The 24,124-nt window shown below is 42.5% G+C and overlaps 1 protein-coding gene across 2 annotated transcripts in view; it reads right to left on the bottom strand.

The window, feature by feature from the left end:
- Positions 1 to 1,923: 1,923 nt before the first annotated feature.
- Positions 1,924 to 24,124, bottom strand: part of dpysl3 (dihydropyrimidinase like 3) — a 29,469-nt gene continuing 7,268 nt past the window's right edge. Inside the window, exons 2-14 of one of the 2 annotated variants that reach the window (XM_068599753.1) lie at positions 21,314 to 21,402; positions 19,585 to 19,769; positions 17,875 to 18,039; positions 17,694 to 17,755; positions 16,428 to 16,508; positions 15,115 to 15,183; positions 13,977 to 14,097; positions 12,550 to 12,706; positions 11,662 to 11,803; positions 10,373 to 10,543; positions 7,415 to 7,594; positions 6,167 to 6,338; positions 1,924 to 3,679 (exon numbers count right to left, since the gene is read on the bottom strand). In XM_068599753.1, the coding sequence (XP_068455854.1) occupies positions 3,585 to 3,679; positions 6,167 to 6,338; positions 7,415 to 7,594; positions 10,373 to 10,543; positions 11,662 to 11,803; positions 12,550 to 12,706; positions 13,977 to 14,097; positions 15,115 to 15,183; positions 16,428 to 16,508; positions 17,694 to 17,755; positions 17,875 to 18,039; positions 19,585 to 19,769; positions 21,314 to 21,402 (1,689 nt within the window). In that variant the 3' untranslated portion in view covers positions 1,924 to 3,584. The remainder of the gene's footprint in view (positions 3,680 to 6,166; positions 6,339 to 7,414; positions 7,595 to 10,372; positions 10,544 to 11,661; positions 11,804 to 12,549; positions 12,707 to 13,976; positions 14,098 to 15,114; positions 15,184 to 16,427; positions 16,509 to 17,693; positions 17,756 to 17,874; positions 18,040 to 19,584; positions 19,770 to 21,313; positions 21,403 to 24,124) is intronic. The other variant, XM_068599755.1, reaches the window with a different exon arrangement.

Here is a 24,124-nt window from a genome sequence, read left to right on the forward strand (position 1 = left end):
CAGAGAGGGAGATGGACATGGTATACACACGCATGGTTATGTATAACTGACCAATAAGGATGAGTGTTGAACACATTTCAAATAGGACACGATAAATGGAAACAAAAAATAACCTTCAATGGCTGCTCAGGGTCAAAGGCTTTTGTGCTGATGCTGTTATGCTTTCCTCTCTCTCTCTCTCTCTCTCTCTCTCTCTCTCTCTCTCTCTCTCTCTCTCTCTCTCTCTCTCTCTCTCTCTCTCTCTGTCCACCTCTTCCCTAGGTCATCTAGAGAGCACGGTCCCTTCTTACCGCCACAGTGGAGTTAAGCTGAGGCAGCACATCTTCACATTAATGGCAGATCTGAGGGGGATTTTCAGTTGATAAATGCATCCCCAATATGCTATGTGGAATCCCCACAGACGAACGCAGCAAACCATAAAGCAGTTATTTATCACATGAATGTTAAAACAATATACACAACAACAAAAAAATACGCAAAAAGGCTCATTTAAGAAGGGAACGGACTGGATGACAACTCATCTACATTATCCTCTTCGTAAATGTTTTCTCGTTACAGTCATACACCTTCTCATTCTGTTACAACACCAACACGCACCACGCACAGCACCCCAGTTTATATTGAGGTTGCTGACTCATCTCTAGTTCCAAACCTAGTCTGCATTTTACGACCGTCATCTTTGCCACTTCGCATGATTGCTATGATGTCATTAGACATTTACTCACCATTAAACAATGCACGAGGGACCTTGCAGCAGTTTTATTATTGGACTGCACAGTGAGGGCGAGTGTGTGTAACTCCCACAACCGGGGAACACGGCGGGCCTGAGTGCATACTTCAGCCATCCTATTAGTTTGACCACACAGTGCGAGTGTCATTAATGTGATAAATTGTTTTCACAATGTGCACTTTCCTGACCAATCAGTTAAATTGGCATTGGTTTACGTGTGTGTGTGTGTGTGTGTGTGTGTGTGTGTGTGTGTGTGTGTGTGTGTGTGTGTGTGTGTGTGTGGCGTCACAATCCTTGAGAGCTATCCAAAGTCCCGCCTACCCTCTCATTGATCCAATGTTTAAGGAGTGGATCGGCGCTGTGAAGCAGTCAGCATTGAGCTAAACATCAAAACACTAACGTTCTTTGATTGTTCTTCGAAAATGTTGCTCGCCGCTGCTCCTGGCGGCCAAGATATGGATTTCATCAGAATAAGAGGATGCTGGACTGTTGCTGTGTGGCACGAGCTGTATATATTTTGGCATTAAGTATTATTTTTGTTACTGTGCTATTAGAATTGTTACAGATCTGACATCTGATATGCAGAGCAAGGAGCCTTTTTTTGCCTTTTTGTTTTGGTTTCTGTGACCCAGAGATGCTGGTGTCAATCAAACCTTCACAAATGTTGCTTCTATTACACATGTTGCTCATGAAACCTAAACCCCTCAACTCTGTCTCAAATATTCAGTCAGTCCCCGACGTGATTACTCACTGTCTGAATAAGTGAGTTCATACACTATAAAAGGAAAGATATAGTGCCCAATAAAGTGGAAACTTTAGGTGTATAAACAGCAAGCAAAGATGTGGTTGGAGATAAATAGTGCCCTTGGGTTTTAAGCAATTCTGGTTTATTGAGAAATGAGTAATGGTGTTTGATGCAAAGTAAGGAGACACTCATTATGTAAAGCTCATCTTCCTGGATGTGTTCAGCGTACTGTACATTGTGTTGCACTTAAATCGACTGCTCATGCTTATGCAAATAGTAAACATGCGCAACGTTAATCCATGAGGGAGGACGGATTTCATTCTCATAAAATAAATGTAGCCTACTTCTGCACTCTCTGTATGTTTAGATATCTGTCTCATTAATAAAGATCATTTTCTTTTGTCCACCTTTAGTGAATATTCTCAACGAAAAACAGAGATCCCAATCAGTCAGTTGCAACTCATGTTTATTCAGGAAACAAATCATACCTCCACAACACACCTTTTTTTTTTTTTTACCTGCCATTTCTGGGTTTTGATAAAACAGTAAAAAAGAAACAACATAAAAGACAATAACAAAAGGTAGTCAAACTAACATAAATACAACAAACCACCACTCGTATTCTGCCCCACTGCTGCCAAATAAAAGCGGCACCTCCTCTCCTTCCCCCACAGTGGGACAGCAGCCAAACAAAAGCTTCCCTGACTGCACCGCAATCCTCTGCCTTGCCAGAAAACAGCAGAGACATACAGAGCTCTAAGCCCCCCTCGAAACAATCAGATCCTGAGTGCTTCATGCAAACTAACTTGGGCCCATGGTTATATTCAGGCTGGTGTTGAATTAGTTTTGGTCATAATTGCATAAGAGGGCTGCGACAAGGGGATGATCTTCCCTTTTGTTGAAGAACGAGAGCCCAGTTTGTCAGGAATAAAAAAGTAAAGCAAGAGGTGAAGCGCTGCTATCTGAAAGCAGGTGTTTGTCACTTATTCATTTAATTGCATCTGGTTTTCTTCATTCTCAATTCCAAAGCTCATCGTTATAAGTTACAGGCTGAGCTACAAGGGCCAGTTGTATGTATTTCGTTAATCTTTTTCCCCATCTTTCGCGTTTTCAAGATGATCTCGGGATGACAAAAGCAGCCAATAAGCTAGAAGCAAATGCAAAGGACGGTTTCATGTTTACATCCATCATGGAGTGCAGGAAATAAAAAAAAAAATCTTTTGGAGATAAAGAATGCTAAACCCCTTTCTACTCATGTGTCTGTCTTCCTTTATTAACATCAATAATTATTCAATCAATACAACATGGGGATGGTATTCATCGAGCGCGTCAGAGGAGAGGGGGTGGCAAAAGGATCATGGATCATATCACCCGTGTTATTGTGGCCCATGCAGCTCCATGTCCAACAGCACTCCTGCTCTGAGTTGTGATAAATACCTTCTACTTGGTCCAGTAAACCCAAACAGGCTGCAACAAACATCATTCACAAAGCTACATTACATCTACCGTATATACAATGCCATCTAGAGCTAATCAATGGTACTGCATGAGAAAACATGGCTAATGTGGGATCTAGTGTTGCCGACTATGGATGAAGCAGTCTACTGAAAACGGGGTGACATTGAAAGCCAAACAGGGTGAAAGAACCATTGCATCAATCTGAGAAAGGCAGTATCCATTTGTCTTTGAGAGCAGAGTGTGTTTGTATACGGTTGAATGTGATGGTGTGCAGTTTTACTGGCGTTTCCCATGACCAAATAACACAGTGAAAATGCTGTCACTGTAGTGTGGTGTATTCTATACTGAGAAGAAGTGCGAAAGAGTTAAAGACTGATCAGGTTTATTGTGCTTCGGTGGTTATCTTTAAGTGGAAATTCTAAAACACTCCAATACAAACTCCCCAGGAAAATGGATGCTTTTCTCATCTGAGCAAGGTAGCGTTGTGACAGGTAAGGCATGAGGATTCAGTGTTTTGCTCTTTTAACTAATCACGGTCCTCTGCATCTGCTCCTCCCTCCCTCCCTCCCCCTTTCCCTCCCTCCTTCCCACCCTCAATCCTGCACTCTGGCTGCTGTCGTTTTCTGGATGCTTCCCCCGTCTTCTCGCCGTTTAGCTGAGGGATGTGATGTTGGAACGACCACCAGGGGGCACTACGATACGGCGGCCAGCAGGCCTGATAGGGATGTCATCTGGGGTGGCGGGACCTGGACAGAGAGGAAAAGAAAGACTTGTCAAGCAAATGACGTGCGAATATGACAGCAAAGTGTGTGCAGGGCAGTCGGTAGAAAGAACATGGGTGAAGAAGAAAGAAGGTCAAATTGAACTTCAATGTTTAAAAGACAAATGGAGAAGAAATAAAAAAAAATACTTCAGATGCAACAGTATGATTTGAAATTGAAGAAAACACTGCAAATCAGTTTCCCATTATTCTCTTATCTTATGGTAAGAGATGGAAAAGAGACACATATTTCCATAAAAACACTTTTAGAATGCCCGTCTCTAATTATGTATTAATATCCCCACCTGCATGCTAATTAGTATGGTGCAGTGCAGAACACTCCACGTGTGAGCCCTCAATGGGACACAATAAGTAAATTTAATGTGTGTTAAAGTACAGCACATGAAGAAAACCTCTAAAGTGTTAATGTGGATTATATACTTTACTTTAAGTTCTTTTAAAACAAGAACGTGTCCCATTTGTCAATCCTTTCAAGCTTCATCATGGTACAAAACTAATTCCTGTCATGCACTCACATTATCACTTTCCAGGACACATTTGTCTTCTGTCTATGTTATATGTAAGTGCCACTGAGATGACACAGTGATTCCACTTTCAGCAGACTAAGCCCTGTATGAGTGCTACTGAAACATTTACAGAAGAAGCTGCAGTTTGACATAAAGCACCGTGTTTCCAAAGGATGAGCCAGGGCCTGTGCTGCAACAAATGAACAGCCAGCATACACATGGAAAATAGACTGATGTCAGCGTTTGATACACTGTATCTAAGCAAACAATCTTTCCCATCTCACTCCACACAAGTAAATCAACTCTGTAGGTGGTGGCCTCGGAAAAACTCAAAGAGATTGACTCATTCTGAGAGTGCATACACAAATAATGTACGCACACATACGAGAAAACACACAGAATCGTTACAAAGTCTGGGAAACCAAGAGCAGCTTTCCTCCCCTCTAAATCCATGTACTCAAATGTGGAAATTCTTTCCGGTGGAGGTCACCGTCGTTTTTCATCGATGAGGTATCACACATAACCCGCGCGTTGTAAAGACAGGTTGCTCACTAAAGCCAAAAGCTAAACACTAATCTGTGGAGTTTAAAAATGAGTTATCCACCGTTTCAAATACGACAACCATTCACAAAGACAGATACCACGGTGAGAACAGCTGTGTCCCGTCCAGGTAAAAAGCGGTCGCTCTCATTGATTTACATGGACATACTCACTCCGTCTGGGATGGATGGAAACTATCCGGTTCACAGTTTTAACATGTGTGCAAAGTTTTACTGTTTGGCAGCCTGACAAAAACAATTTCTCACATTTGTTTTCTAAATCAAAGCTAATCCGATGCCTTACATATGGGCAAAATCAGACTGTCACTCAGCAGGTCCTGCATAATGGAACAGATGTTCAATGTGAATACATAGTGTTGTGATCTCTTACATTCGTTAGGCTTTCTTAATAAAGCATGTCCAGATGCCTAGACTGAATTCTTGTACGCTGTGTGTTTTAGGCCTTGAGCCAAAATTCATACCCAGCGTGACTTACAGCGAGTGTGACTGTGGAAAACACTTGAAACTCTAAACTCTAAAGCTTGACATTACAAAAAGGTTGTAGTTAGAGGTCACAGTGTGCAAAGGAGCAATAAAAACGAGGCGTGAGATACTGCAAGAGAGTAATTCAGTGGGATAAAGTGATTTAAGTTGCATTTCTTAGAGATGAGCTGTTAGTAGTTACAAGGGATGGCTGATCTAACGGAGTTAGGAAGTGAGATGTTGAGCAGTGCAAAATACATGGGAATGTAGGAGAACAGAAGCCAGGATTTGCTTTGTTCAATGTGAATATTACAGAAATACACCAAAGTACTTGAATGCTAATTAATCAAAAAATGTAAGAGAACATTACATCATGAATGCGTATGGGTCAAAAGTGCAGTTTGTATGGTTTCAATTTGGTGTAATGTTGACTGCATGTCGAACCCCATTAAAAGCACAGAACAGCTAATTGGTTTCGTACACAAATTGTACTTCATGCTGTCTGCACTCTGGCTCTTTAAAACTCAAAAAGGAGCCTAAGTGGACAACTTAATAACATGTATTAACAGACAAATTGCCCTTTTTTCGAAGGAGCCTGGTATACTGCAGACAAATGCATGCCATACTTGGCACATCATAAAGTTTAACACAGGGTAATGGGAGATCATTAGGTTACTCTACAGGCTCGCAGCTTATCACCAAGGGAAGTGAATGCATCACTCAGAGCAACATGCAAAAGAAAATCCCATGAATGTTGTCCGTCACAGCATGAGGTTGGAGCTCAGTTGAGATAAAAGGGGGCCGACCGCTGCACATGCATGCACCTCTGAAGTTTCGACGTACAGTATAAATCAATACAGACCATAAACGGATGAAGGAATGGGCGATGGAGGGGTGGGGTTTGTATTAAGAAGCTGGGCTCACCACATGGTTCACGGTTACCTGTTAAACTAAATCCAGACTGGTGCAGGTTTCTGACGGGCTGTTTGGTGGGAGAGGTACGTGCTGAGGCTGAAGGGGTGCCACCACGGGACATGGAGAATTCAGACACGGGCCCGTCGTACATGCCCCTGGGTACTGCCCTCAGGACCGCCAGCTACGAGACAAATGGTAAGAGCAGAGATGGGCGGTGGTGAGGGGAGAATGAAAAAAGAAGCAGGCGATGGGTAAGAACACGCAGAGCCAACACGGTGTTTGCTTTACAGACAGATTTCATGTTGCCAAGTCCACGCCTGTTTTGCATTACACGGTTGTTTGTGTCTGAATTATATATGCATTTTTTAGAGAGCCCTTTTCCTGCTGGGAACCAGTTCCAGATTTATACATACACACACACAAACATAGTCACACAAACACAAGTACAGACTAGGGCAGAAAAAGCTGCCTGTTTTCCAAGCAAGTTGTGAACAAGTCGTTGGTCAGTGGCGTGACTCAAGAGGAGTCTTGGAAACTCTGCGAAGAGTTAAAAGAGACATCTGTGAACGAAGTAAGCTTCCACCAAGATAAACAGCGCACTGTTACTCTGGCTACATGTTCTCATCACCAGCCAGCTGCAAATTAGGGAATTGTTGAACAATGAGATTTTTGGCCCATGAGATGAGAATGCCAGAAAGCAGACGGCAGGATCTGCTTTGAGTTAAAACTCTTATAAATCAAGCGGTTGAATGGGATCAGCTCTTAATTCTTTAAAGGAGATAGAAATTAACTTATTAATTCCTTTTTTTTAAGATGAGGAACAGCTACTGGACAGTGAGTTGGATCTTTAGTGAGACTATATTGGGATTTATGTTAACTGTAGACTTTGGTGGCTCTTTTATTGTATGTGGTAGTTCTGGATAATCATACACATCCAAGCTCACTGTATCATTTTAAAATCTATGATGACAACGTCTTGACCACCCTCACTGCGTGGATATTTTTGCACTACAGTGTCAGAGTGCAGCCAGTGTCCTGAGGCTGAACCCTGGAGGCTGATGTCAGACTGACTGCATCGCCCACTACTTCCTATTTTACTGCCTCCATCCTTCCCGCCCTCTTTTCTCGCCTCCATTGTAACTTCTATTTGAGCCCAAACCTTCACCACTTCCACCTCGGCTTATATTTGCCTCATCTTCTACCTTCACTAAAATGTGTGTGTCACTTTATGAGGTGATGATCGAAGGCAGTAGTTACCTGCTTCCTGGCTTTAATACGCTTGTAGGCAAAGTCGGGGAAGGCAGAGCAGGGAATGAAGCGACCCACGCCGGAGATGATATGTATGTTCCCATCTTCCAGAACAATCTTCCCCTGGCAAATCACCACCAGTGGGGCTCCACGCAGCTCCATGCCCTCAAAGACATTGTACTCAGCAGCCTGAAACACAGATATAAAACTATTAGAGACTGAGGACAAAAACTATAAAATATGAAACAATTGTGGGGTCAATATTCAGCACAAAGCAGTACACACTACGACACTATGAAAGATCATAACAGAGTTAAGGTTGACCGCCTGGGTGAAGAACAAAATTATTAAAAAAAATATACATATAGACAGTTTATTACAGCAACACAGAACGTTATTGACTGATGTTGAATGAACATGTTGGAATTTTCAACTGTTTAGATGTTCATTTTGAGAGAAAAACAAATCCAACAAAATAAAACCACTTGTAAGCTTAATTAAAGAACTGATTGAGGTATGGAGGAGACGAGGAAGACTAACAACAGAGGGAGGACGTATGAAGAGACAGGAAGTGGCGGCATAAACCCTCTTTCTCCTCTTCTCTCTCTTAACCCTCACTTTCTAATTATTCGTTATCATTCATCACTTTGATTCTTACACTTGTCTGTTTGGCATGTACAAACAGCTGCCATCATCCAGCTGGTGTGTAATGACTCCATTCCTCTCCTTCTGTTTCCAGTTGTCTGTCTCCTTCATTCATTTAACCCTCCTTCTGTCACTTTGTATTGTCTTTCTCCCCCTCACACACTTTAGCTTTTAATGTGATCCCAAGATTTGTCAAACCTTGTTCATTCACCCCCCCAATTTCCCTTTGGGCCAACTTTCTTTTCTCTACATGTTTGTGATGTGTGATTGTCCCCTCCCCTCATTCCATTGTTTCTTGTTTCCTCTGCACACGGCCCTGGTTTCTGCTGCTGTCCAAATTCAGGCCTGAACAGGACATAACTAAGACTTACTGCATGCCAAACATGATGTCATGACTGCCGAGTGTGTGTGTGTGTGTGTGTGTGTGTGTGTGTGTGTGTGTGTGTGTGTGTGTGTGTGTGTGTGTGTGTGTGCCAGTTCTTGTTTCAGAATATGCCTCCGTCCATCTTTGTATTTTTGTTGTGTTGATGACAACCAGCAATCCACACCAGATGTGGGCTTATTGTGGACAAACTAAGACACAGCACGGTGTCAATCATGTTCACTCTCCAGGAGAAAGCATTCACCAACTCTGTGTGCCGGTAAGCCGGGCCGCTCCTGTTTGGCCCGGCCTCAGACTATCCATTAAGGTGGATTTAACGCAACTGGGAGCTGCCGTGCTCTGCTCTTCTCCTCTCCTCTGTTTTATCGCGAAGGGCGGCCAGCAGGAAATGAAAAGGTGACATCATTATGTAAGAACCCAAGTATCCTCAGTGGATGTAGTCCACATTAGGAGAAGGCGGATTATCAGTCCAGTTTTCTCTGTCTCTTTTCATTCCTCCAACTTGAGACAGAGAAAATGTTCCGTCTCTCCTACTAAACGGCTGCAATTAGGTCTTTTAGCAAGGCAAATTAAAATCTACAAACTTACACATGCCGTTGGTAAATTAACTCTTTCCTTCTGTGTATTTCTCTGTAGGCAGGATTTGTGCTCGGTCAGTAATTCCCTCATTTCCTGTGCAGAGACTTCCTCTGCACAGTGGACTCTCTGGGATCTTCTAATGTCTGTTTAATGGTAGGAACCTCTTTATGTAAATGTGTTAAATATGTGAGTGAGGCCCTCAGAGTGAGTACAAACACAAAAAAACCTTCATTTGCCTAATGCAGTTTCACTTCATATAGCTTCACTTTTAAAAAGAAAGTCGTGGAAATAGGAAATAGATCCCAAATCGCAACACGGTCTAAGTGCAGGAGAAGCAATGTGAATTGCACTGGCAGAGGAGGATGGAGTGTCAGCTCTGAATCCGACTGCACAAGACGTTTCTCTTGTCACATGTCATATGACCAGAGCTGTTTTCTACTTATGAGACGTGTGGTCAAGCAATGATTTTCCAAATTTTTGAGGTTTGTGGAAGTATTTAACATATTAGTTCCTAGTCTTGCGTAATCCTGTGCAATCAAGGACATTCTTTAAACCCACTATGGTCGTCCAATCATGAAACTTTTTTTGGATGATGTGTTCAAGCGAATATCACATGGAGTGAAGGAAATACCTCTCGATTATACAGCTCAGAGCGTCACTGTTGATTCACTGTTGTGGACAACGTTAGCTGGACTGATAAAATATTTGTACGTTCATCATAACCTCGGTCATTGCTGAGAGTTGTATGGATTTAGTGAGGCTCAATTGAACAGTGAGAGCTGGTCATGTGATTAGAAGTACAGCACAAGATTATTATTAGTAGTCAACGTCCACTGAGACTTCATTTCCGTTCAGAGGAACTGAGAACTCTCTGGAAACTGTTCAAAAATGTTCTCTCTCTCCCTCTCTCTCCCTCCGTCTCTTTTTCTCTCCCCCTCTTTATTTTGCACACACACACACACACACACACACACACACACACACACACACAGAGCTGTGGATGTGTATCTCTTATCTCATCTTCTGCTCTGCTCTTTCACTAAAGATCAAACCCTTTTCACTGCATTTTTTTAATTCTCAATTTTTTTTGAACTGTCTCATAATGATTTCTTCACCCTGGCTTTTACATATATATAGCCAAACACATGTCTGCACCACAGAGCAAATGGATGGATGCCATCAGGGTTACTGTAACAATAACAGCACAGACATTACTCAAGAAAAAGTCCCCTCATTGTTGGTGTACTCCCCTCCACATTTATGCCCTTGAAACTCAACACTCAAACTCAAACTTGGCTGAGCAGTAAAGTAAAAGTAAAAATTAAAAAGCACAACCTTTGACGGGTGCCCACCGTACTTACCGAGTTGTGTGTCTTGGCAGTGATGGTGCGGACGGAGTCTGTGTCCCAAATGACCAGGTCGGCGTCAGAGCCCACGGCGATCCGACCCTTACGAGGGTACAGGTTCAGGATCTTGGCTGCGTTGGTGCTGGTGACTGCCACGAACATGTTCTCGTCCATTTTACCTGAAGTCTGGGAGGCGAACGAGCAAAAATAGGGTACAGTAAGCATTTGTCAAAAAAAAAAGATTGGTTACAGGATACAGGATACATTTGTATGGAAATATGGTCTGCCTTTATAGATATAGATTAATTGACATTTTCTTGATTCAGATTAAAATAAGAAGATTTAAATATTCATGTGGATTATGTATGGAGCTGTCTGCCTTAATTTAGCATGTAGACTGGAAATGAGGAAATGGGTAAATACCCTAAAAAAAAAAAGATACCAGCAATGCAAGAAGCTTAATTCAGTCCAAGTATGGTGTGAGCTTGGACTTTAAGTAACTCCCAAAGGAAATAGATTTAGTGGAACTATTTAAAAGCCCATCCACATTTTACAGACCGCACAGCCCTTCACATCTGTCTACAGCTACATGCTGTGTGTCTGTCAGCAGTACACTGATGCGGCGATAACAAGAGAGAAGAAAGAGAGAAGAATTAGGGCAGAGTGCTGTATCCGAGGGTGAAGGAAAGGACAGATGTAGAGATAGAGAAGGAAATGACAAAGCAAGCAAAACAGAGTCAGTGACAACAAGATAGTGAAATGCAGCTTGAGAGAGTTAGTGAGAAAGAAAAACCCCAAAATAATACTGTGGGGAAAATAGTGAAAGCCAAAAAAAACTAGGGAGAGAAAGAACCTTTTATGGCCTTTAAGTCCAAAGTTTGCTCAACATCTGGGTCCAAAAGAACATACAGAATATGCTCAATAAAGTCCACAAAAATATTGACATTTTAAAAGATAAACTGAAGAAAAAGGGATTTGATTTTTCAGTGACGAGTATAAGTAAAAAAAAAACCTTAACAACAATATTTCAAAGTCAACAATTCCCTTCCATAGAAAGTGGCAGCTCTCAAAACGTAAAAGATAAATTTCATCTGGACCTCTTTGATTCATGCACTGTGAAACTGAACCAAACTGACTGGAAAATGGACCAAAATTATTAATTTCACTCCGATTCTGATTAATGGGATACGGCTTTTGAAAGTAAAGTCGAGAATAAATCTTCACGTGCAGCTCTCCTATTTGTTTGCTTTTCATCCTTCTCCTTCTTCTGAAGTTTAAAAAGTGACCACAAGCGTAGCCCTCACCACAGCTTTATCCCAGATGAGGCTCATCCTCTCCTCCACCCCATTAAGACCTTCAGGGATCTGAGTGAAGTCATCCTTGCCAATGGCCTTCTGGGCCACGCTGAAGGTACAGTGGGCACTGCCAGTCACACTCAGATCTCCACTGAAGGACAAAGAAACATACAGAGAAACACACAGAGTTACGATGGAAGTGTATACAGCACAGCACAAGCTGTGAAGGACAAGTAAAGATGTGTATTTACTTCATCAGGACTTGCACAACAAAACAAAACAAGGAGTACAGTGAACATTTACTGATGTTTCCCCGTTTCCAGATGACACTCAAACTCACTTACCAGATGAAGCCACTCAGAATGCATTAATCTAAAGTATGCTAAGTGCAGTAAATAGTGGCAAAGTCCAAAAAATCAACAGCTCCCTTTCTATTCAGGGATCTTCATCAGTCATAGCGCGTGGCAGCTTATTCATGACATATTTCTTCTATTTTAATCCTACCTCACAATAATTGCCAAGGGGGAACGCCCTCTGATGAGCAAAAGAGTTGTTACAAGTTGTAATTCAAGCAGTCCTGCTTTATTTGTAGCTATACCACTATGTTAGGGAACCATGGAGGTAATTAGTAATATCACAGTGATTTCTATATGTTTATATATGTCTAATTGATTGTAAATGTTGTTCACTGACAAGCAGGGTGTAATTTGGATAGGAATGTATGAGTGCAAGACGAGAGGATACGCCCTTGTGTAATGGTATGTATGCATGCTATAGTAATATCACATAATATAATATCATGTGAAATACTTTACTTATATAAATAGGTTGCATCACCTCTCAGCCAAGCACGAGAAGATAAACAAGTCAAGCAGAGGGGCATGCTGGGACACGTACCTGGACAGCAGTGTGTTCAGATAGTCTGGAGTGGTGGGATCAGGGCTGAGAGGAGGTGATGTTACAAAGGAAGCCGCCTTGGCCCAATTCTTGCTCCAGTAATGGGTCCCGTCAGTGCCCAGGCTGGCTGTGATTGGCTCCCCAAACACAACATTTCCTGGGAAAGAAATAACGATTAAAGCCTGTTCAGAGTATCAAATGTAAAGCGGATCAAATTGATTCATTTGAATGGGTCTCGGCAAGCAAGAGTTGCATCAATGAAGCCTGGTTGATTTGTCGGCTGTGTTTGCAGCAGAGGAACTGTGGCGAATCTCTAAATAAGCCAAAAAATCTCCCACGTGAGATGAACAAATGTCATGCTGGGTCAATTGTAGTTTGCCTTGTTCTTCTATGCATGGTGTGTTAGAGTTTCTGCAAGGGTCCTTTGCTCTCACACATTACTGTTGGATGTCTTTCCTGGTTTAAATGTAAGGAAATATGCTTGGGAATAGTTCCAAACAAAGGTGTCAAGCCAATGAAGGCCCCCAAAGGATGTATAAGACTGTGAGTCTTTCTGAGGTCAGCCTGTTAAAGCCCCATGTGGCCTTTTGCCAAAGACATCCACACACACACATTCTTCTTCTCCGCCCTTTCCCGTTTTCCTGTTCCATTCTCAAAATTGTATATTTCACATTCCATCAGAGGCAGACAGCCCCTCGGCTCACCTCTGCTCTCTTGCTGGGACTGTGAGGAATGGGCTGTGTGACAGCTGAACCCCAGAAAAGGGCTAAATGACAAATCTGGAAATTCCTCTGCGAATAGCCTCTTTTTTCATGATGTCAAGCAGAGCCAAACTCTGTGTACATCAGCAGCCTTAGGACGGACAGTAAAATCCTCTTATAAGGGCATAGGTGTAGGGATGTGCTGGTGTGTGCATTCCAAACAACTCAGAAATTGAAGAGAAAGATATAATAAATATTGAAAGCAATAAAAAAAAAAGAGCTGTTACGCAGTCATTTCTAAGATTCAGATCTAATCATCTACAAGAAATCCAACGAGTTGTTTTAAACAATTTGAATAAGATGGAATAGACGGATGGATTGTTTGTTTCGAGAGAAACGTGTTTTGAAGACTTTTTGGAGACAATGTAAAGATGCCCTCTACTCAAATACACAATATATTAAAGGACCGTAATCTCCACAACATAAAGTGGGCAATGCCTACAGATGGAACTCAGAAATCTGATCAATCTCAGGAAATATACAGTAGCTGAACTAAGAGCTTCTGTCACATGTGCTCCTTATCATCCAATTTAAAATGATTTCTTTCTTTCCTATGTAAACATATTGCAAAATAAAACATGTAAATACAGTACCATACCAGACAATCGTTTATTAGATATAAACACACAGTGCATTGTGCGGTGAAGTCTAAATTCTGCCATTTACCTTTTTTCCGGGCCTGTGAGATGAGGTCAGCGGCGCTCTTGCTCATGACTTTGGTCACATAGAGAGGACAGTTGGTTTGGCTGGCGATGGTAATGGCACGAAACACCGCCTCTGCCTCCAGCTACAAAGAGGACAGGACATCGTGGTTGACATGGAAATGTTTTTTTCCCATAAAAGGATTTTCTCAAATAAACTTCAAATATGTAAACCACGGCAAACTACGTATTTTTGGAACCACATTATTTGAATTATTCACTTGAACCAAAATGACAAGTGGAAGCCTGTAATTTTAGCATCATAAAATATAATACATATAAAAGTAAACTCATGAGATTAGCAAACAAATGCAAAATAAACATTGGTGAGGTCAAACAAGAGCGCCACATGCTTATTTACTTAATTTAATTTGTGTTGCCATTTGGTAACTATTAATCTGTTAAGATGTTTGCGGTACAACAAACAACTTCCTAAATGATTAACAAGATGCCAGTAGAGAGCCAATGTATGCATCCAGTCTTCTTCATGTGCGAACACTTGAGCGGATTATTCTGCTCTTGTCTATAGCTCAATCAAGGTCCAATAACCGATCCATTAAAACCTAACAGGACACCAGACACTGATAAAGCACTAATCCCATGTTGTCTCTCTTAAATTAAATCATGGAACTGAGCGTTTGATACTTAAGACGCACCTTAACTGCATGACACTGTGAGACTGAAAGGGCAACTCCACCGTGCTGCACCACTAAGTGGAAAATCCCAGTGAAGCTAAAGGCAGACAAGTTGCTGAGTCGAGAGCCGAGACTGTGGCCTTCATTCACTGTTTGTTAAAGGAACATTAGCGGCAACAATTGGCGGAACCAGGGAAGTTTCACCCAACGCCTCTGATGTGTCTGAAACCACATGTGTGTAACAAGAACAATGTGTGTGTGTTGAGAGCAGTCCAAGAACGTCATCGTGGACAATATGAGTGTGCGTATGATCCCCGGGAAAAAACATAAACAGCATTAAAACACATTAAAACTACCGATATCTCAATAAAAAGGCTATGTATCCAAACGACTGGACGTGGCTAATATAAAATGTGAACTTAATCATCTAGTCTATTTACAGCGCGGCTGTGTGTGTGGGGTTTATACCTCTTCTGGCCTGCTCAGCACGTGTCCCTCCGGTCCAGTGATACCCATCTGCAGCATGCGGGCCTGCTCCTGTTCAAGAAAAAACACGCATTAAGTAGACTCCTTCGCTCATGGGTGCGAGACTATTTCTTTCTCTCGGACAGATGTAAAGTTTCAGGCACACTCCAAAATGATATTCTGTTTCTCTTTCTCTCTGCCTGTGCCAATGATATGAGACGCCGTCTTATCATCTGGGTCAGGCCACACACGGAGGGCTGTGGGAATCCACAGGCTGTAGAGGCTGCTCTTTAGCGATGCAGTAAGTGCAGCGTTGACCCTTGCACGGAGACACTTTGGCATAGCGTCTGTCATGTCTCCATGAATGTTATATGATGACAAGCTTCCCCAAAACCTTTACTTGAGTATAATTAGCAATGCTACTGTGTAAAAGATGTACATTAGGAGGCTAGGAGGCTATTCCATTCACATTTAGTCTGACCAATATTCAAAAGGTCTACAATTGTGAGGATAAAACCAGAAAGAATATTGGAGTTTTTCCTTTAATAAATCATTGAGAGAAAAATGGAAAGATTTTATTGAATTTGTTGCACTTCATGTTGTTTCCTTTATGCATTAGAAGGACATCTAAGTTAAAGTTAAAGATTTCCTCAAGCAAACATCTAATAGTCGAAAGGAGAACTGTACTTTGGCGAAGGTTTCAGCGTGTATTCATGTTGCTGGGTTACAACATGTCCTCTGTAACAGCTCTAAAAACACACACTGGTCTAAACAATGCCTCTCTATCTCATTTTTAGCTCTGGATTAAAATCAGGACATGACATAACCTAGGGTTCAGGAAATCAAACTCCATCAAACGTGTGGTTTAGGACTGGATTGGAGATCTGGGATTTGCAATGAATCAGATCCAACACACACACACACACACACACACACACACACACACACACACACACACACACACAGTGACAGAATCCAGGCATGCTCTGCAGCTCTGACTAATACTAACCCTCTCAATCCACCAATTATTACATACACTTTCATTTGGGTAAACTTCACCCACACATTGCTGTCGTACAGGCAACACATTGTCTCTCTCATCAGTGGCAGTGTGTTTAGTCTGTAGGTAGTGGAGATGCACTGTGATAAGGCTTGACCAGCTGCATGAAGTGAACTAAACTGACATAAATCACACTAAACCAAAACAGATTGCAGAGTTGGCCCCGAGACAAGCAATGAAATCGAGGGCAGTAACGAGTATGATGCAGGGGGAAAATGTGAAGAAGAGCTGAGTCTGTCGGTATATTTATATTTACCTCAGCGATGATCTCGCCATTTTCAGCATGGACCTCGGCGATGCCTCCCCTCTCCGCCAGGAAGGAAAAAACTTCGTAGAGCTGGAGGCACAGAAAACGGTGAGATACTGTTTGTGCGTTTAAAATCCTGCCCGCCTGTTTACACAATGAGACACTCCTTTTCTTCCCGGGGGTCACCCTCAAGCCACAATTTACAAAAAGACCACAATTTACATGATGTCGTCCACGACACGCTGCAAATGTTGTGTGTGGTCTCCAGAAATGGTTAAACTCTTGTGGGATGACCTGTCGTTGCTGTTATGTTGCTGCACCACAGTTCCTTAGTGAGCTGCATGACATCAGTTTTCAAGCTGGACTATTTCAGTTGCCTCATGTCCTCCTCTGAGCGACCGAATTAGCTATGGCTGTGCATGAGAAACACAGAGAGTCTCGCCTCACACAGTCTGGACTGAGAGCTTGTTTTTTTTTTTACATTAAACAGCTTGACTTACATGTATGAACTCACTATGCTGTGCATCACAGGCTACGAGTTACATAAGGACAGAGTGTTTGAGTGAGAACAAAGACTCATGCTTTTAAAAAACACTTGGGTTTCTTGTGTATTGAAGGGAAGGTAACCCAAAGGGCCGCATTTTCCTGCTTTTTAGACTTATGTGGCAAGTCAGCAGTGAATGATTTATATTGATTGCAATTGCTCTTTTTTGATTCCCTGAATTAGATGATGATATCTAAATCACTCACTGAGTCAGTGAGTGCGGCCAGAGATGCTCGATAACAAAGATAACGCAAAACAAGCTCCGGCAGTGGTTTACACTTCCTGTCTCCGAAGTGGGCGTGGTCATTGCGGTTCATACTGGCCACAACCCAATTCCATTTTAAGGAATGGGGAGGAGGGGGAAATGCCACAGTCTGTGTAAAGCTAATATTAGGACTTCAGGAGTCTGACATCAAGTGGAAATCTTCCAAAGTTACAGTCTTTTTAGGACGAACATTCCAACTTTGTGGTTTGGCAAATTAGTGCGGTACATAGGATTTCGGACGAGTTGTTTTTCATGTATTCAAACTATTAACTATTGGGTAGCGTTTGTGGTGGTTTGTGTTCAGCGTAAGCACTCATTTGGTGGTTGTCTAGGAAAAAAGGATGCAGCTAACTGAAAAAAAAAGGAACTGACAATTGTGCCCCCTCATGTCTTTGCTGCCAGTGTAGGGTTAAACTATACACTTTAAATATAGTTTAAAGTGTACCCTAAGTTAAAATCAGTGTACCTCACTGTTGCTCATCTGGTAATAGTCCTTGTAAGCCATGTAGACCTGGAACGAGTTCACACCTGTAACCAAGAAAAACAACATCAGAAAACGTGACCGATGCTATTAAACCTTCCTAAAAAAGTTCAAAGACCGATTTAAAAATGGTCGGTAGAAGTTACGTTAGGGCATCACAGCCTACCTTTCTCCTTGATAAGGGTATCCACTTCCTGCTTTACGCTGTCGTTCCAGTGGGTGATGTCCACGTGGAGGGAGTAGTCGCAACAGGTCTTCTCATCAGCCCACTGCCTCCACTGGTCATAGGCCTCCATCAGGCTGCAGCCAGGATCTGGGATCACATGGTCCACTGCACGGTAGAGGAGAGAGGACAGAGGGATGCATGATGAGGACAGGAGAAGACGTGTTTGTAAGGAGAAAGGGGTTTTAGGAGAGAAGGAAGGTGATGGATGCAGAAAGGAGAGGTGGCAGTGGAAATGAAAAGAATGTAAAGACTAAGAAGTGTCAGAGTGGGTGACAGATGGGGTGATGTTAGGATTTGTCTGCTGGTGCTACTACTTTCCCCCCGTGTTGTTTATCTTGCATAATCAGCTGTCTGTCTGAGTTCCTGCGGTGCTCAGCCAGCGGAGGCCGACCTTGTCAGATGTTACATTACATTTTTAGCATCTTTGTCTGGGCGCGGGTGTCCTTGATGAAGTTCGAAGGTCATTTTAAACTGTGGATATTTTCAGACTTTTGTTTTTGGTTATGTAACCACAATCTGGCACACAAGGCCAGTGGACTTTTCATGATGGGATCGCTCACGTTTTTGGTGATATGAATGTTTTTCTGTTACAGTGTTTAGTATATCGGCAGTAAGATTTAGTGAAAGTGTATGTGTGAATAGTCCCACACATGCAAAACTCCTGCTAAAGCATGAATTTCAATATATATTCAATAATATATGATATGGTTATGATGTCAAAACAGAGTTTATATTGTGTGAATTGTTGTATTATTTCGATTGTATACTAAACAGAGAGTACATGCTTGTCTTTTTTAAGCCTATGGCAAATGTCTGTTTTTTCACGGAAATTAATAATAGGCAGTAAATCCTCATTGTACACAACAGGATCACTGTGCACAAATTATCCCGCTTCATCTTACTCAGCTGTAATAAAATTGGACCGCCTGCTGGCTCACCAGCTGACTGGCGTCTTTATCTCATTAAAGATATGCCAATCTGCTTATCTGGTCTTTGCATGTTATTAGCATCGAGCTGGAAACGGCAGTCACAACCCCTTTGTGTTCCCCTTCACGCAAACACAACATCATCTGTTTAGTGGGGACAGACATAAACGGCGACATTACACACAGAAAGACACCAAACACAGTGTATGTGTTTTGTACAGTCTCTCAAACACATGACCCACTGGAATATAATCCCTCAATGAACGGAGCCCTTGAATAGAGCTTACTACAGTAGCAGGTCTGTTGGTGAAGGCCTCCGTTTGAGGACGAGCGGGAGCGTAGCAGCCGGCTCAAAAGAAGTTAATGGCATTAATGAGACTGTGGTGCCCGCCAGCTGATAGCTGTGATGGCGTCTGGTCTGTCAGCTCCATGAAGCACACATATACATGCCCTCATGCTGTATGAGGTGCAGACAGACACTGGTGCTGTATTCCCCCCCCACACCCCTTTTCCTGATCCTACCCCCTTACACTCAGTCTTTTGTATGGTCCTCTTTTGGAGAGCTGCCCAAAAACAGACCACAACCGCTTCCCATCTCTTTTTTTTTTCCTTTTCCTTTGTTCAGGTCTCTGCCTTCTTTTCCCCCCTCTTTTTTCCCCCCCGACGGTCTCTATCTCAAACTCAGCTTGACGAGTGTGGACGAGCTTCTCCTACAAGCCCTTACCGATCATGGTCGTGCCCCCGACAAGGGCGGCCTTTGATCCCTGAGCGAAGTCATCCACGGTCGTGGTTCCACGGTACGGCATCTGGAAGTGGGTGTGGATGTCGATGCCACCGGGGATCACCATCTTCCCGTTGGCATCGACGGTCTTCACCCCGCCGGGGACGATCAGGTTGTCGCCGATCTGCCTGTCGAAGGGAAGTGGACGTTGTCATGACTGTATGATGATGTTGCATTCATAAAAGAGGTGTAGACAGCAGAGAACTTTGTGTTATTTCTTTTCTGGACCTACTACTATTTTGTCTATATGACACAAATGGTCCAAGCACCAATGTGCAGTAGGAGGCTGACTTATAAATATGTTGTCCCAATCGGATATTAGCAGACATCTTTTCCATTTAAATCCTAAAGAAATGTTTTTAACTTTCGACTTGGCCCCAGAACAACGTCAGCCAGCCTTGAAGCTGCACATTGTCACCATGCCGACACATGAACATTTCACCCGTGCTAAAAGAAAACCCTGTTGTTCAGATTTTATAGAGGGGACACGCCAGGCAGACAGAGAGGCAGGCAGGAGCCAGTGTCTCTGTCTCTCTGCCAGCAGCCCAATGGTCCAGCGGGCAGCTGGGTGTTTATTATGCAACACCAGGCTTTCCATGGGTGCCTCTCTCTGAGCTGCCTCACTAGGGGACAAGAGGGGTACAAAGGGCCTGTAATTGGAAAATCAAGTGAGAACCAGACTGGGGCGAGAGAGAGAGTGACGGAGGGGACCGACTGATTCGGGGAGACACAGAAAGAGAAATTCAGCCCTAGCCTACCATCGAAGATGTGCTCATACTGGATGATGAAATTGGGGATGAGATTGGCTTTTATCACCATAGTTTGTCTTTGACCCAATGGAACAAATACAGTGTGCATGATGAAGCAGCTCATCACTCATTTACAATTAGACTGCTATACAGTTTGCGTTGCTTTGGACTCCAAAAAAAGGGACTTGACTCCAAAAAAAGGACTTGACTTAAAGTTCCCCCGCATCACAATGAGTGATGCAACCTGTTTTAGCTCCTAGTGTCACCTGTCTCAAGATCAAAACCTTTCCTTTAAACTGTCGCCGGCTTTTCTTTTACGAATTCTAATCATAATGGAGAAAAAAAATCTAATTGTATCAGGAAAATGTACGACCACTAAGAAATTGCATTCTCATATTTTTGTCCATTACAACTCCATAGCATGATACAAAAAAACAGTGATGGATATTTGCGAAACAAGTACTATATACAGTACAGTCAGGATGTTGAGGGGATTAATTTCTTCATTTACTTTTACTTTACTTGAGATTATCTCTGTGACACTGAAGCTTTTGGAAAGAAAGGCTCCTGCTCCTTCACATATGGATGTTATTCTTGTCCCAAATTTTAAAAACAATTAGAAGAAAAGTCAAAATAGACAAAACATAGGACAATAAGGAACAATAATTCCCCTTTATGATTTCACAAATTGACCTGCTCGACCAATCTAACGTCATCCTGATTACTTCACTTGTTTCAAAAAAATTCAACAAGTGCGGAAATTAATTGCCGCAAAAGTGATCTGCCTTCTCATAAGAAAGATGCTGTTTAACACGAGGGAGAGGCCACATACAACTTGGGTTAAGGAATGAATGATGAGCGAGTGGAGGAATGGAAGCAAATGAATCAAAGTGGAGCAGAAAGGAGGACAGTGGAGGACTTACTTAATGACGCCATCTTCCATGTAGATATCGCCATGGAAGGACTGGTCGTCATTCACGATCCTCCCTCCTTTGATCAGAAGCCTGTCGCTCTGTAGAGAAAGGGGCGAGAAGAAATATTGTTATGACTCAATGACGTTTTCTATCCAACAACTTTGGCTTGAAACGCTGTCGAGTAAGCAAGCTCCATGAGAGGATGACCTAATAACATCATATCTGCTTTATATTTAGAGCTGGACAATGCTTTTCTATTTCTCTTCAGATAATTTCCTTCTTCTCTTCCCCAGAGGAGAGGAACAACGTCTCGTTTATTCGTTCATTCATGGCAAGGAAGAGAAAGGGCATGTTTGTCAGTCTTACGCCATGTAGGCACACCACATAGAGTTTATCTATAGACTACTTCGAGGGTCTGTCTGCCCGCCTCTCCCTGTGGTCTTGTGCCGCGAAGCAGTTTGATGCAAGTGACCCCTATTTGCATCGACATTGTCTTGACATCGTCATTGAATGAGACCATCAAATAAAGGCGAGGACTATCACGGCACTGTTCCTCAATGAAAAATGTGCATTAAGTCTGCAACCAATGTAGTGACTTGTGGTAGTTTCTGAAACATACACACTCGTGAAAAAAAATCTCTCTGTAAACTTTGGTAATGAAACTTTCCTCCGTTGAAGTTGCATACATTTGTCAAACATGGATTAATGTTTAGATATGACTCTTATATTTGTTTCAAATTAAAAGTGATAAAAATGTAATTATAGTCTGCACAAAATGCTGGAATGTTGCTGTGTGTGACGAGAACTCAACTGGACTCGTTCCATGAGCGGTTTTTATATCAGACCTAAAAATCCTGAGCTGGTGATGATCATCAGTGTCAACGTCTTCACGGTATCTACCTTGCAGCTTGCAAAGATAACATTTACTGGTGCCAATTCTGAATCGGGGCGCGCCAGTTTGACCATGATAAAATGATCACATTTCAGGAGAAGGTATTCCTGAAGGAAGACAGGGCAGCTCTCTCTGCAGCATTGAAATGAGCGGTCATGCTGGTAACGTTTGGGAGGCTGACATTTTGCTGCTGGTAGCAGAACTGAAGCTGCTTTTAAGGACTGATCATGGATTAACATCTTAACCCTGTTCATCCCGATGTCGTTACGCAACAACTGTGAATGTTAATTTCTCAGTTTAATCCATTTATGCCACAGACCAAACGCCATCGGCAATAATGCGTATTGATCACTTGAGGCGGGATATTTTTAATCTGCATTAAAAAAGGAAAATCCTTTTCGCTGGATGGGATCGGTGCTCTGAAATGAAGCTACAGAGCTTTGTCCCTTCAACTCAACATGTTGTAATATGGTCTGATCTGGGCGTTGCCGTGACGCCACACAGACATCAAATCCGCTGCGCCGCCGACCGACTCGAGCAGGGCGTTGTCATGGCGACGGTTGACTGCAGGGAGAAAGACTAGAAAAGGACGGGAGGCTGAGCGGCTGCTTTTACTGATGATTGGAGGAGAGCTACTCCAGTGGACAACATGGATGTCAAACCAGGTGGAGGGCTTCATGGAGAGAGAGAGAGGAGTTGGTAGTTGGTAAAAAAAAGACACTTGTGCAGGTGGTTTGGGAATCTGTTTGAGACAAGAGGTTATTAAACATTGAGACGAAGGCTGACACGTCTGCCGTGGCATTTTTGCGTCACTGTTATGGGGTTGTGTGCTTTTTGGGGGGACAAAACAAGCAATAAGTCAACTGTATATCAATTATACTGAAGGAGAAATCCAACATTAATGTTAACGTTGATGCTTAGTTTCTGTGTTCTACTCGGTGGTCTGTAATGTCTTTTCTATATTTTCTCCTGTTTATTTGTACATAATATGTACAACGAGTGCAATGTGTAACTGGAGGCAAATTCCATGTACGTGTACGCACACACACACACACACACACACGGCCAATAAAGCTGATTCAGATTCTGATGAAAATATGCATTAGTTATAGCCCACCATGAGCAGTATCTAAAACAACAGGGCCGTTATGGAGTTTCTGGAGAAACAAATGTCTTGTTGTACTTTAAGTCCGATTCTATGAGAAAAAAAAAAGGATGTAATATTAGGTTGTATTCAAAACAGCATGGATTCGGAAATACATGCACATGCTCTAAAAGAGTAGGATTCAATCCTTGGCCCTGCTAAGAAGGACAGACCTCCATATTTTCCCAACAGCACATGTGTGCAGAGATTTACACCCCTGGCAGTGAACCCAGAGTTTCATCACTATAATGAACTGCAGCCACCCCCTCACACAACAGAAGAAATACGGTTTTGTATTAATCTCACACGATAAAAGCTAAATATATGCTGAGCTCATAATCACACGCAATCTGTGTGTATCCCTGTTGTCTTTGTGTTTGTGTGTTTGTGATTTCGACGGTGGTGGAGTAGTAAGAAACAGAGCCTGAAGCTTTCCCTGGAAAACCACACCCTGAAGCAACACATCACAGCACACAGTCATCAGGGGCTGGAGCGCATACTGGTGAGCATGCAGCTCCAGAACATGTGGCTCATTAGCTCACAGCATATTGGGACGATCGGAATATAATTCTGGGGATAAAATGGATGCTTTGGGAATAATCAAAATCCGTGCCTTTACAGAAGTGTGAACATTTCTTCATTTTGTTTTCGACCTGTTATGTGAACCTTATTTATATAGACTACTGAACACTTACAGAGCAGCGCAGAAGGATTACTGTTTAGTTTTTGTATTCTTTATGAGGTGGCTCAGGCCAATATTGGTCTTGACAAGATGCAGCTTTAT

The sequence above is a fragment of the Clinocottus analis genome, unplaced genomic scaffold (genome assembly GCF_023055335.1).
Source record: "Clinocottus analis isolate CAN_PGR_092001 unplaced genomic scaffold, fCliAna1.0.p SCAF_5, whole genome shotgun sequence".
NCBI classification, from domain to species: Eukaryota; Metazoa; Chordata; class Actinopteri; order Perciformes; family Cottidae; genus Clinocottus; species Clinocottus analis.